General features: G+C 70.6%; 1 protein-coding gene across 2 annotated transcripts; it reads left to right on the forward strand.

Annotated features, from left to right (window-relative positions):
• Positions 1-2,369: 2,369 nt before the first annotated feature.
• On the forward strand, positions 2,370-11,425 carry PDE1B (phosphodiesterase 1B). Of its 2 annotated transcripts, none has more exons than XM_032094234.1 (16): positions 2,370-2,524; positions 3,201-3,336; positions 5,472-5,585; positions 5,946-6,131; positions 6,568-6,634; positions 7,046-7,162; positions 7,623-7,763; positions 8,683-8,783; positions 9,416-9,541; positions 9,634-9,735; positions 9,810-9,930; positions 10,005-10,086; positions 10,176-10,302; positions 10,388-10,524; positions 10,739-10,846; positions 10,937-11,425. In XM_032094234.1, exons 2-15 carry the CDS (start codon positions 3,206-3,208, stop codon positions 10,828-10,830), a joined length of 1,644 nt encoding a protein of 547 aa, XP_031950125.1. In that variant the 5' UTR covers positions 2,370-2,524; positions 3,201-3,205; the 3' UTR covers positions 10,831-10,846; positions 10,937-11,425. The 2 variants fall into 2 exon arrangements, with proteins under 2 accessions (XP_031950125.1, XP_031950124.1); XM_032094233.1 differs by lacking the exon at positions 2,370-2,524 and adding an exon at positions 2,875-2,896.
• The last annotated feature ends 1,373 nt before the right edge of the window (positions 11,426-12,798 follow it).

A 12,798-nucleotide genomic window follows, 5' to 3' on the forward strand; every position in this document is an offset into this window, starting at 1 on the left:
TCCCTTCTCCCGCTCGCCCCCGGGGCCGCTTCCAGTCACGTTCCACGCCCGCCCTCCCCCCCACCCCGCCACCTCTTGGCCCCCCTCCCCCGTTTCTCTTTTTTCCCCCCATCTCCGCGTGTTTTTATTTCCCTCCCGTGCAGCATCTTGGGGGAAAAATTAATGGGGCGCAGGCGGCCGCGGCCGTTGCCATTCCGCGCACGGCGGCGGCTCCGGGATGAGTCACCGGCAGCGGCGACAGCGCCCGCCGCGCCCTCGGGCCCCCCCTCGGACCCCCCCGTGACCGAGACCCCCCCCAGCATCATCACGGGTGGGGGGGGGGACCGGAGGGAGCGGCCCCGAAACCGCGTGGGGCAAAAATCGCCTTCAAATAAAAAAAAAAAAAAACCCAAACCCCAAAATCCTCCCCGCCCCCCCCAACACCGGGAGCTGCGAAACGACCCCGGAGCGACCCCCCCACCCCCCCCACCCCCGCCCCCGGCCGCGCTCCCGGGGGGCTCCGCCGCCCCCTCCCCGCTCGCGGCTCGGTTCTATTTCGGCGCTCGTCAATCACGAGCCCGAAACGTTCCCGAGCTCGCCACCCCCCCCCCCCTTCCCCCCCCCTCCACGGCAGCGCTTTTGTCTCGCGCGCGCCCACCCGGCCCTGCCCACGGACCCCGACCCCCCCTCCCCGTGTCCCACCCCCACCGCACAAAGCTCTGCCCCCTCCCCGCCCCCCACACCCGGCTCCGCGCCCCCCGAAACTTTCAGCACCCCAAAAGTCAGGGGGATTTTTTTTGTTTGAAGCCCGAAGTCGGTTTGAGGAGCCCCAAAATGAGCGGCTCCGACGTCGTTTTGAGGAGCCCCGGCCCCGTTTGAGGAGCTCAAAACGAGGTGGAGAAACCCAAAATGAGCTGTTCGAGGATCCCGAGCGCAGTTTTGGGGCCCTAAAATTGGTTTGAGTACCCCCGAAATGAGTTTGAGTAACCCCAAAATGAGTTTGAGACCCCTAAAATCAGTCCGAGGATCCCCAAATCAGTTCGAGAAACCCAAAATAAGATTGAGGACCCCAAAATCAGCTTGAGGACCCTCAAGTTTGTCTGAAGACCCCAAGATGAGTCAGACGACCCCAAATGAGGGGCTGGGGGACCCCCAAAGTGTCCCCAGTGAAGGCTGGGACCTCCACGCCGTGTCCGGGGCGTCGCAGCCCAGCGGGGGGGGGGGTCCCATGGGTTCCCCCCCATCCCCCTCAGCAAAGCCGGGGACCCCCGTGGGAGGGGGCCCAGCCCCAATTTGGGGGGCTAAACAGAGGGACCCCCCCAGCATCACCCGTGGGTGCCTCGGGGAGCGGCCGGAGGTGGCAGAGGGGGCCGGGCCGGGGTGACGGGACGGAGCTGGGGGGCTCGGGGGGGTGCCCCAGGGTGGGGGGGTGGTCTCACCTGGCCCCCCCCGCGGTGCCGGGGTGGGCGCTGCTCCCACCCCCGCCGTTACATAAAAGCCTCATTAATATTCCTCGGGGGCGCGCTCGGCGCGTGCCGGGCAGGTGAGGGGGGGCCTTCCCCCCCCCCGGGGGCTCCCTCACCCCAAACCCCCCCCCCGGGCACCCCCCGAGCCCCTCCGAGCCCCCAGCACCCAGGGGGACACGGTGGGGCTGGGGGTCACAGGGTGAGGGGGGTCCCTGGGGTGAGGGGTGCGGGGGGCGTGGGGGGGTCCCCGGAAGCTCCAGCTGCTCCCACGGCCCCCCCGCGCCCCCCCAGCCCGGGTGAGAGGCCCCGGGTTTGGGTAGGTCCTACAAAAAGGGGGCGGTGGGTGCTGACCCCCGAGCGGGAGGGGACAAAAGGGTCGCGTCCCCGGGGTCGTAGGAGGGACGGGGCAGGGCTGGGCAGGGAGGGGGCTGGGGGGGCCAGGGGGGTCTGGGGGTGGCGGTGCCCCCACCCCAGGCAGGGCAGAGCCCCGGTGTGAGGTCACGACCCCTCTCTGGGGGTCACCGGGGGGCTCTGACCGCTCCCCCAGCAGCCAAACCCAGGGGCACCCCCACAACTCCTCGGGGGTCCCGGGACACCTCCACCCCCCCTTTTGTCCCCAGGGATCCTGGGGGTCCTAACCCCCCCCCGGAGCTCCAGGAGGTCCTGGGGCCCCCCAGTTGGAGTCCTGGGGTCCCCCCGGTTGGGGTCCTGGGGCACGGCCCCCATAGCTCCAGAGAGGTCTCGGGTGCCCCCCGGGGCTCCTGGTGGTCCCGGACCCCTCCTTCCCCTCGGGGGGTCCCGGGGCACCCCCCCCCCCCTCCCCGCCCCACGTTCCCCTGGGGGTCCCGGCGCCGCGCGGGGCTGGGCGGACCCCCCGTTGCCGGCCCCCGCCCCCGGCTCCCCCCGCCCCGCCCCGCCCGCCGGTGCCGGTGCCGGCTCGGGGAAAGTTGCGGCGAGCCCCGGTCGGCGGAGGCAGAGCCGGTGGCGGCGGGGCACCGGGGCACGGCGACACCGGGGCACGGCGACACCGGGGCTCGGCGACACCGGCGGCACCGGCGGCACCGGCCGAGCATCCCCCGGTAGGAGCGCGCAGCATCCCCGGTCCCCCCCGCCGCCCGCCGGCGCTCCCCATCCCGGCGCTGCCCATCCCCGCTCCTCCGCTCCCTCCTCTCCCCATCCCGGTTCTTCTTCCCCGTTTCCTCCCAGCCCCGGCGCTCCCTCTTTCCCCATCTCCGGTTCTCCCTCTCCCGGTTCTCTCATCTCCGATTCTCCCATCTCCGGTTCTCCCTCTCCCCGGTTCTCCCATCTCCGGCTCTCCCATCCCGGTTCTCCATCCCGGCTCTCCGCTCCCGGCCCTCCCTTCCCGGCTCTCCCCGGTTCTCCCCTGCCGGTGCTCCCACCCCCGGTGCCCGGATCCATCTTGGCTCCGGTGTTGCCTGCGCAGCCGCCGGGTACCGGGAGGCGGGGGGAGGCCGGGGCGGGGGGGCGGCCGCCGGGGCTGCGGGCGCTACCGGGGGCCGCAGGAGGCACCGGCGCCGCCGGGTACCGGGGCCGGGGGAGCCGCCGGGGCCGCGGGGGCTGCGGGGTTCCGGGAGGCGCCAGGAACCGGGGCCGCGGGAGGAACCGGCGGCGGCTGCGGGAGGGACCGGGGGGCTTCGGGAGAGACCGGGGGCTACGGGAGGGACCGGGGGCTACTGGAGGCAGCGGCCGCGGTGCCGGGCCCGGCCGGGGCTGAGCCGCGTTCCCGGTGCCCAGGGGCGATGGAGCCGCCGCGGAGCCTCCCGGGGCTGGAGCGGGAGCGCGGCGCGCTGGACGCGGCCGGAGGGTGCCCGTCCCCGCTGGACACCAAGGCCGTGCCCGGCAGGAAGGTCTGGGTCAAGCTGCGGGCGCTGTGAGTGACCCCCCGGCCGCGGGACCCCCCGAACCCCCAACCGAGACCCCCCAAACCGGGAGCCCCAAAGAGAGACACCCAAACCCCAAAGCTGGGCCCCCAAACCGAGATCCCTCAGTCCCAAACTGGGACCCCCAAACCAGAACTCCTCAAACCCCAAACTGAGACCCCCGAACCCCAAACTGTGACCCCCCCCAAACCCCAAACTGTGACCCCTCAAACCCCAAACCAGGACCCCCAAACCCCACACTGGGACCCCCAAGCCAGGACCCCTGAAGCCACCTGAGGATCCCACCCCAACAAACCCCTGACCCCCCACTTTGGGGACCCCCCACTCTCCTTTTAGAGTACCCCCAGTACCCCCACCCCAAGAAGGACCCTTGGGACCTTCGGCCGCCCCCAGGGACCCTCCAGGTGTCCCCAACGCCGCATGCGAGACCCCCTTGTCCCTTTGCCCCCCCCCCTACGCCCATTGCACCCCTTGGGGTGGGGACACCGGGACCCCCCGGCCTTGGGGGTCCCCCTGCCCCCGGCGTGGCACCGACGGGGCAGCTCTGGGGGTGCCGGGGGATGTCACCCTCACCCTGGGTGTCACCGTGGGGTGACAGCGGGCCCGGGGTGTCCCCAACTCTGCGGGAGCAGCGCAGGTGCCGCAGGTGCCACCTCCTTGTCCCCGGTCCCCTCCGGGGGGGCTGCCGGGGGGTGCCACCCCCTCACCTGTGTCGCTGGGAGCTCACGTGTCCCCGCGCCCACCTGCGGCACGTGCGGCGCGTGGGGGGGGGGTCCCGGCGGGGCGGGGGCGGCCGAGGGGGCACCGCGTGGGTGGGGACACGCGTGGGGACACGTGTGGGGCACGGGGGGTAGAGGGGGGGGGACCCGCGGGGCTGGGTGCCCGTGTCGCACACGCGTGTGACACATCTGGGCCGCGTGTGACACACCTGAGAGCGCGAGGGGACGCACGGGGGGTGTCACACGCGTGTGCAAGGGGGGGTGGGAGCACCCTTGGGTGGGCGCGGGGGTGTCACACGCGTGTCCCCACGTGAGCGCACGTGTCCCTCCCACAGGTGGGTGAACGTGTGTCCCCAAAGTGGGGGCGGTCCCCTCCTGAGGCCCCCCCGGTGTCCCCCCACATTCCGGGGGGTTGGTGGCAGGTCCCCACGGGGGGGTCCGAGGGGCGGCAGCAGCACCTGTGGGTGACAGGGGGTCCCTGAGACCACCCTGTCACCCATGGGGTGGCCCTGGGGACACTGGGGTCACTCCGGAGGCTGCGTCCTCCCCATGGCAGGGGGCACGGGGGGGCGTGGCGGTGACAGGCGGCCAGGGGGGTGGCACCCGGCAGCGTGGCACAGCCCGACCCCCGTCCTTTGTCCCCACGAGTGACACAGGGGTCCCTGAGATTGGCTGTGCCAAGGTGGGGGTCCCTGAGGGTCCCCACGGGGGGTAGCCGGGCGCGGGAAGGTGACAATCGCCTTCCCCAAGGTCACAGCAGCGCTGGTGACGTCTGTGGCCCCCCCTCCGCTCCCCCCGGCCCCCCTCGCTGTCACCGTCACTGTCGCCGTGACCGGGGGACGTGGTGGCCCCTCCCCACCAAGTGGCTCCGGTCACCGCCGTGGCCACACGAGCGTCCTTGCACTGGCACACGCGTGGGCCGGATGGCAGCGCCCCGTGTCCCCACACTGTCCCCACCCTGGGTCCCCCCCGGGCCATCCCGTGCCACCTGTGCCACTCCATGTCCCTGTGCCACCCGTGCCACCTCATGCCATGGTGCCACCTGTGCCACCCGCGCCACCTGTGCCACCCCACGCCATGGTGCCACCTGTGCCACCCGAGCCAGCCACGCTTCCCAGATGGGAACCCCCCCCTTCCCTGTCCCCTCCCCGCGACCCCCTGTCCCCGTCCTGGGGTGGGGCTGTGACCCTCTGTCCCCACCCGGGGGCTGTCCCGCTATCCGGGGGGGGGGGTCAGTGCCACCCTCTCCCCATCCCGTGAGGGTTGCGCTGTCCCGGGGGGGTCAGTGCCACCTTGTCCCCCCCCGGGGGCTGTCCCCGTTCTCGGGGGGTCTCTAACACCTTGTCCCCCCCCCCCCCGGGGGCTGTCCCCGCTCTCGGGGGTCCCCCCGCGTCCCCCCGCCGCAGGCTGCGGTACCTGGTGAAGCAGCTGGAGACGGGCGAGGTGAACGTGGAGGAGCTGAAGCGCAATTTGGAATACGCGGCCTCGCTGCTCGAGGCCGTTTACATTGACGAGACCAGGTGGGGAGGGGACAGCGGGGGGACAGCAGAGGGGACAGCGGGGGGACAGAGGGGGAACAGCAGGGGGACAGCGGGGGGGACAGAGGAGGGGACAGCGGGGGGACAGAGGAAGGGACAGCGGGGGGACAGCGGAGGGACAGAGGAGGGGGACAGTGGGGGGACAGAGGAGGGGACAGCGGAGGGGCAGAGGAGGGGGACAGAGGGGGGACAGCAGGGGGACAGCGGGGGGACAGCGGGGGGGACAGAGGAGGGGACAGCGGAGGGACAGAGGAGGGGGACAGCGGGGGTACAGAGGAGGGGACAGCGGGGGGACAGAGGAGGGGACAGCAGCAGCTCCCTGAGTGTCGCCGCGTCCCTCAGGCAGGTGCTGGACACGGAGGACGAGCTGCGCGAGATGGGCTCGGACGCGGCCGTGCCCTCGGAGGTGCGGGACTGGCTCGCGGCCACCTTCACGCAGCAGGCGCGGGCCAAGGGGCGCCGGGCCGAGGAGAAGCCCAAATTCCGCAGCATCGTGCACGCCGTGCAGGCCGGGATCTTCGTGGAGAGGTGCGACAGGGGACAGAGCGGGGGGCGAGCGGGGACAGGGGACAGAGGGGCCGGAAACGGGGACAGGGTCCCCCCCGAGGAGGGCACAGGGGAGACACAGCCGGGACAGAGCTCGGGGGGGGACCCGAGAGTGTCGGGGGTGACCTGAGCACGGGTGGGTCCCCAATATCTGGGGACTGTCCCCAGCACTCAGGAGGGTCCCCACCACCCGGGGACTGTCCCCAAAACCCAGGTGGGTCCCTTGAACCGAGGTGGGTCCCCCAACACCCAGGGACTGTCCCCAGCACTCAAGAGGGTTCCCAGAACTCAGGGGTGTCCCCAAGCCCCTGGGATGTCCCCAGCACCCGAGGGGTCCCCCAAAACCCAGGGACTGTCCCCAGCCCCAGGGGGGTCCCTGCGGTGCCCCCCAGCCTCCCCAGCCCTGCCTCCCCCCCAGGATGTTCCGCCGGACGTACACGGCCGTGGGGCCGAGCTACTCCTCCTCCGTCCTCAACTGCCTGAAGGTACCAGGGCACCCCAATAACCCCGGGGGGCTGCTGGGAGTCACTGGGAATGGCTGGGAATTGCATGGCTGGGCTTTGCCTGGAATTGTGGGGTGTCCCTGGGCACCCCTGGGCATCTCTGGATATTCATGGACATCCCTGGGCTTCACTGGACATGGCTGGGCATGGCTGGGCATTCCTGGGAGTCACTGGGGAGCACTGGGAATTGTGGACTTTGCTGGGCACATCTGGGAATCACTGGGCATCTTCGGGCATCCCTGGACATCCCTGGATATCCCGGGCCTTGCTGGGAGTCACCGGACATCTCTGGGCATCCTTGGCTTCACTGGGGTTTTACTGGACTTCCCTGGGAGTCCCTGGGCATCATCCCCGGAATTCCCGGCCCCCCCCCCGTGTCCCCGTGTCCCACAGGGGCTGGACCAGTGGTGCTTTGACGTGTTCTCGCTGCACCGCGCGGCCGAGGAGCACTCGCTGCGCACGGTGGTGTTCGAGCTCTTCACCCGCCACAACCTCAACAGCCGCTTCAAGGTGTGCCGAGACCCCAAAATCCCCCCCACAACCCTCAAAACAGCCCCAAAACACCCCCACAACCTCAACAGCCGCTTCAAGGTGTGCCGAGACCCCAAAATCCCCCCCCACAACCCTCAAAACAGCCCCAAAACACCCCACAACTTCAACAGCCGCTTCAAGGTGTGCCGAGACCCCAAAAACCCCCCCAAAAGCCCCAAAACAGCCTCAAAACACCCCCACAACCTCAACAGCCGCCTCAAGGTGCGCCCGGGACCCCAAAACACCCCCAAAGAGCCCCAAAACACCCCTGGAACCCTCCCCAGAAACTCCCGGACCCCCAAGTTTCCCCCCAGGACCCCCAAACTGCCCTTCAGGACCATAAAGTCCCTTCCCAGGACCGCCGAGCTGCCCCTCCCAGGACCTCCCGGACCCTCTCGGGGTCTGTCCCACCCCCGTGACCCCCCGGTCCCATTCCCAGATCCCCGGCGCGTTCCTGACGTCGCTGCTGGAGGCGCTGGAATCGGGCTACGGAAAGTTCCGGAATCCCTACCACAACCAGGTGCACGCGGCCGACGTCACCCAGACCGTGCACTGCTTCCTGCTGCGCACCGGCATGCTGGTACGGGGACACCGGGGACAGTCCCCGAGGCTGGCACCGGCTCCCCCAGCGCGGTCCCTGCTGGCCCAGGGGATGCTCGTTGCCATGGGAACACCCCCAGGGTGATGGGGGACAAGGTGACATCTGGCACGGGGGACAGGTGGCTGCACATGGGGTGGCTCCTGGCACATGTTTGTGCCCAGTCGTCCCCACCCGGCTGTCACACACGAGGTGGCACCTGGCGCACGCATGTGCCGCGCTCTCCCTGCACGGTTGTCACACGCTTGTGCCCCGTTGTCCCCTCCTGGCTGTCACACGTGGGGTGGCACCTGGCACATGTGTTCCCCGTTGTCCCCACGTGGCTGTCACAGCACGCGCACACCCGGGGCGTGTCACACTCCTGGTGTGTCACAGCTGTGGCTGTGATACCCCCCCGGGGGGTGGCCCTGGCCCTGGCCCTGGCCCTGGCCCTGGCCCTGGCCCTGGCCCTGTCCCTGTTCCTCTCCCTGTCCCTGTCCCTGTCCCTGTCCCCATCCCTGTCCCTGTCCCCGTCCCCGTCCCCGTCCCCGTCCCCGTCCCTGTCCCTGTCCCTATCCCTGTCCCTGTCCCTGTCCCCGTCCCCGTCCCCATCCCTGTCCCTGTCCCCGTCCCTGTCCCTATCCCTGTCCCTGTCCCCATCCTTGTCCCTGTCCCTATCCCTGTCCCCATCCCTGTCCCTGTCCCCGTCCCCGTCCCCGTCCCTGTCCCTGACGCGCTGTCCCTATCCCTGTCCCTGTCCCCGTCCCCGTCCCTGTCCCTATCCCTGTCCCTATCCCTGTCCCTGTCCCCGTCCCTGTCCCTGTCCCTGTCCCTGTCCCCATCCTTGTCCCTGTCCCTATCCCTGTCCCCATCCCTGTCCCTGTCCCCGTCCCCGTCCCTGTCCCTGACGCGCTGTCCCCAGCACTGCCTGTCCGAGATCGAGGTCCTGGCCATCGTCTTTGCCGCCGCCATCCACGACTTCGAGCACACGGGGACAACCAACAGTTTCCACATCCAGACCAAGTGAGGGCACGGGGGACACGGGGGACGCAGCATGGCACGGTGGAGGTGGCACAGCGTGGCATGGGTGGCACAGTGTGGCGTGGGTAGCACAGCACGGCACGGCGCAGATGGCACAGCGTGGCATGGCACAGATGGCACAGCGTGGGTGACACAGCACAGCACGGCATGGGTGGCACAGCGTGGCATGACACAGGTGGCACAGCAGATGTGGCACAGGTGGCACAGCATGGCACGGGTGACACAGCAGATGTGGCACAGCACGGCACAGCATGGGTGGCACAGCACGGGTGACACGGCACAGCATGGGTGGCACAGCATGGCGTGGCACGGGTGGCACAGCACGGGTGACACGGCACAGCATGGGTGGCACGGCACAGCATGGGTGGCACGGCATGGTGCGGGTGGCATGGCAGGTCCCAGGCAGGGCTGTGGACCTGTCCTGGGGACACTGCGGGGCACCCTGGGGACACCTGAGGTCACCTGTACAGCTGGCAACAGGCTGGTGGCACCCTGGGGACACCCAGCGCCACCAACACAGCCGGGACACAGCCGCGCTGCCACCCTGGGGCCGTCCCTTGCCCCGAGGGTGGCTCGGCCAGCCGTGCCCGTGCCCAGTGTCCCCGTGTCCCCAGGTCGGACACCGCCATCCTGTACAACGACCGCTCGGTGCTGGAGAACCACCACATCAGCGCCGTGTTCCGCCTGATGCAGGACGAGGAGCTCAACATCTTCGTCAACCTCACCAAGGACGAGTTCGCGTAAGGTCCCCGCCCCCACCGCTGTCCTCGCTCTGTCCCCGCTCTGTCCCCGGCCGGCCCTGACGCCGTGTGCCCCCCCCCACCCCCGGCAGGGAGCTGCGGGCATTGGTCATCGAGATGGTCCTGGCCACCGACATGTCCTGCCACTTCCAGCAGGTCAAGTCCATGAAAACGGCGCTGCAGCAGCTGGAGAGGTGGGTGGAGGCCGCGGGGGGGGGGTGACGCGGTGGCTCTGGGGACAATCTGAGTGCCGGGGTGCTGTCCCCAGGCTGGACAAGTCCAAGGTGCTGTCGCTGCTGCTGCACGCGGCCGACATCAGCCACCCCACCAAGCAGTGGGCAGTGCACAGCCGCTGGACCAAGGCCCTCATGGAGGAGTTCTTCCGGCAGGTAGGGCCGGGGCCGGGCGGGGGGGCGCGGGGGACACCCCGTGGGGACGCCACGCCTGTCCCTTGCCTTGCCAGGGGGACAAGGAGGCCGAGCTGGGGCTGCCCTTCTCGCCCCTCTGCGACCGCACCTCCACGCTGGTGGCCCAGTCGCAGATCGGTGAGTGCGGGGGAGGTTCCCGTCCCTGTCCTGTCCCCACGCTGTCCCCAGTGTGTCCCCAGCCACGCCGTGTCCCCTCCTGTCCCCAGGGTTCATCGACTTCATCGTGGAGCCGACGTTCTCGGTGCTCACCGACGTGGCCGAGAAGTTGGTGACGCCCCTGGCCGAGGACGGCTCCAAAGCCAAGGGCAACCCCGCGGCCACCCAGCAGCCCAGGTGGGCGTCCCTGTCCCCGTGTTTTGGGCCCAGTGGTGGCAGTGGTGGCCCTGCCCCGCTGCCAGCTGTCCCCGTTGTCCCCCAGCTCGCAGTGGCGGCAGCCGTCCCTGGATGAGCACCTGGAGCTGGGGGACATCAAAGCCGACCTGGCCGGGTTCCGCTCCACCTGGACCAAGCACATCCAGGAGAACAAGCAGAAGTGGAAGGAGAGGGCGGCCAGCGGTAGGGGACGGCCACCGCGGCCACCACGGCTGCCGGGGAGGGTCTGGGGACCACCGCGAACAGCGCAGGGCCAGCTCTGTCCGAGCTGTCCCCAGACGGGGAGGTGGCACAAGCACGGCGCGGGCGGCCCCGGACTGTGCGGGCGGGTGGCCGCGGGGGGGGGACACGGGTCCTAAGGTGTCCCTGGTGACCCCCGGCCCCGTGTCCCCCCCAGGCATCACCAACCAGGCGTCCATCGATGAGCTCTCACCGTGCGAGGAGCCCGCGGCCCCCGGCCCCCACAGGGAGAACGGGGACGTGGAATAACAGCGGGAGGAGCGAGGTGGGCGCGGGCGGGGCGGGGACACCGGCACGGGGGCGGGGACACCGGCACGGGGGTGGGGACATCGTGGTGACCGTGCCCTCCCAACAGGTCCTTGTCCGGCCGAGTGACAGCGTCTCGTCCAAAGTCTTCGATGCCATCGAGTTCAGCACCATCTGCAGGGCAGGAGCCCCCCGGGGCCGGGCTCGGATCGGTGTCACCCCCGTGCCAGGATCGGTGTCACCTCTGTGCCAGGAGCCCCCCGGGCTGTCCCCCCTGGTCCCCCCAGCCCGGTCTCCGGTGCCACCGGTCCCTCACTGCCACCCCCGGCCCCCCCGCCGGGCTCGGTCCTTACGGATTTTTACAAACGCTTCTCCCGCCCCGCCGGGCGCTCGGGAGGGGCTGGGACGGGGACGGTGGCGCTGGGGACAGCCAGGTGGGACACGCTGTCACCGCGACGGCCACCGCGCTCCCCTCTGAGCCCTCGGGGTCGGGCTGGTGACACCGCGAGGGTGTCCCTGTGCCCCGTCCCCATCCCGCCCGGGGACAGCGACAGGGACGGGGACGGGGACAGGGACAGGGACGGGGATGGGGATGGGGATGGGGATGGGGACGGGGACGGGGATGGGGACAGGGACAGGGACAGGGAGCGGCGGGGACAGGGACGGGTCCCGCTCCGGTGTCCCCCGGCTCCGGGGCTCTCCCAGCGTCGCTGCCTCCAGCCCCCGCCGGCTCCAGCGCGTCCCTGGAATGTCCCCACTCCCTAGAACTACTGCGACATCCCAGGAATGCTCGGGAATGCTCGGGCATCCCGGGCCCAGCTTGCCTCGGGTGTCCTCCAGCATCCCGGCTCCAGTGAGCCTCGGGAATCCTGGAATGTTTGGGGCATCCCCGAATGTTTGGGGCATGCTCCGGCATCCCAGCCCCAGCGTGCCTTGGGAAGCCGCGAGCATCCCGCCGGCGTGCCCGGAGCATCCTCCGGCAGCATCCCGGATCCCTCGGGAATCCGCCAGGATCCCGTCTCTGGGGGTGTTCCGGGAATCCTCCGGCATCCGCCTGGTGGGCCTGGAGCTTCCCACGGCATCCTGGATCCATCACGCCTCGGGAATTCTCCTGGATCCTGGAGCCGGCGTGTCTTGGACATCCTCCAGCATCCCGGATCCAGCCTTGGGAATCCTCCAGGATCCCGCATCCAGGTGTTCCTCGAGCATCCTCCGGCACCCCAGGAATGCCCCGAACCCCGGGAATGATCGGGAATGTTCGAGAATGCCCCGGGAACGCCCCGGGAATGCCCGGACCCCCCTCCCGCTCCGGCCCCTCCGGCTCCAGCCCGGCTCCGTGCCCCCCCGCCCCCCGTGTTTGTATTTTTCTACCCCGTGTCCCCCCCGTGTCCCCTCCGTGTCCCCTCCGTGTCCCCCCCATCGGTCACCGCTGGCAGAGCTCCACCTCGCCCCTCCCCCCCACCGCATGTGTCCCCCCTGCGCCGCCGCTAACGAGCAATTATTTAATTAATGAGTTAATTAATAAACGCCGCCGCCACCACGGCCACGCTCCGGGCACTGAGGGGGGGGCGCGACCCCTGGGGTCACCCCCGAGGCTGGGGGGACACTGCCATGGCCTAGGGACAGCTGGGGGGGGACCCTGGGGGGCTGAACCCCGGGGGGGGGGCTGGACCCGGGGGGGAGGCGGCCCCTCAGCGCCCAAAGGGGGTCCTGGAACCCCCCCCCACCCAAAGTGGGGTTCTGACCCCCACCCCAGCATCCAAAAGGGGTTTTGGACCCCCCAGCACCCAAAGAGGGGATCCCGCCCCCCTCCCCCCCCCCCCGGCGCGGCCCAAGGAGGAGGCGGGGGGGGAAAGGATCCCTTTAATTCCGGCTGAGGGGGGGGTCCCCGCGCCCCCCCCGTGTCAGTGTCACCCCCCGTGTCCGTGTGCACCCGCGCGTCCCTGTCCCCTCCCCGTGTCCCTTCCCCGT

This window comes from Corvus moneduloides, chromosome 30, assembly GCF_009650955.1.
Source record: "Corvus moneduloides isolate bCorMon1 chromosome 30, bCorMon1.pri, whole genome shotgun sequence".
NCBI lineage: Eukaryota > Metazoa > Chordata > Aves > Passeriformes > Corvidae > Corvus > Corvus moneduloides.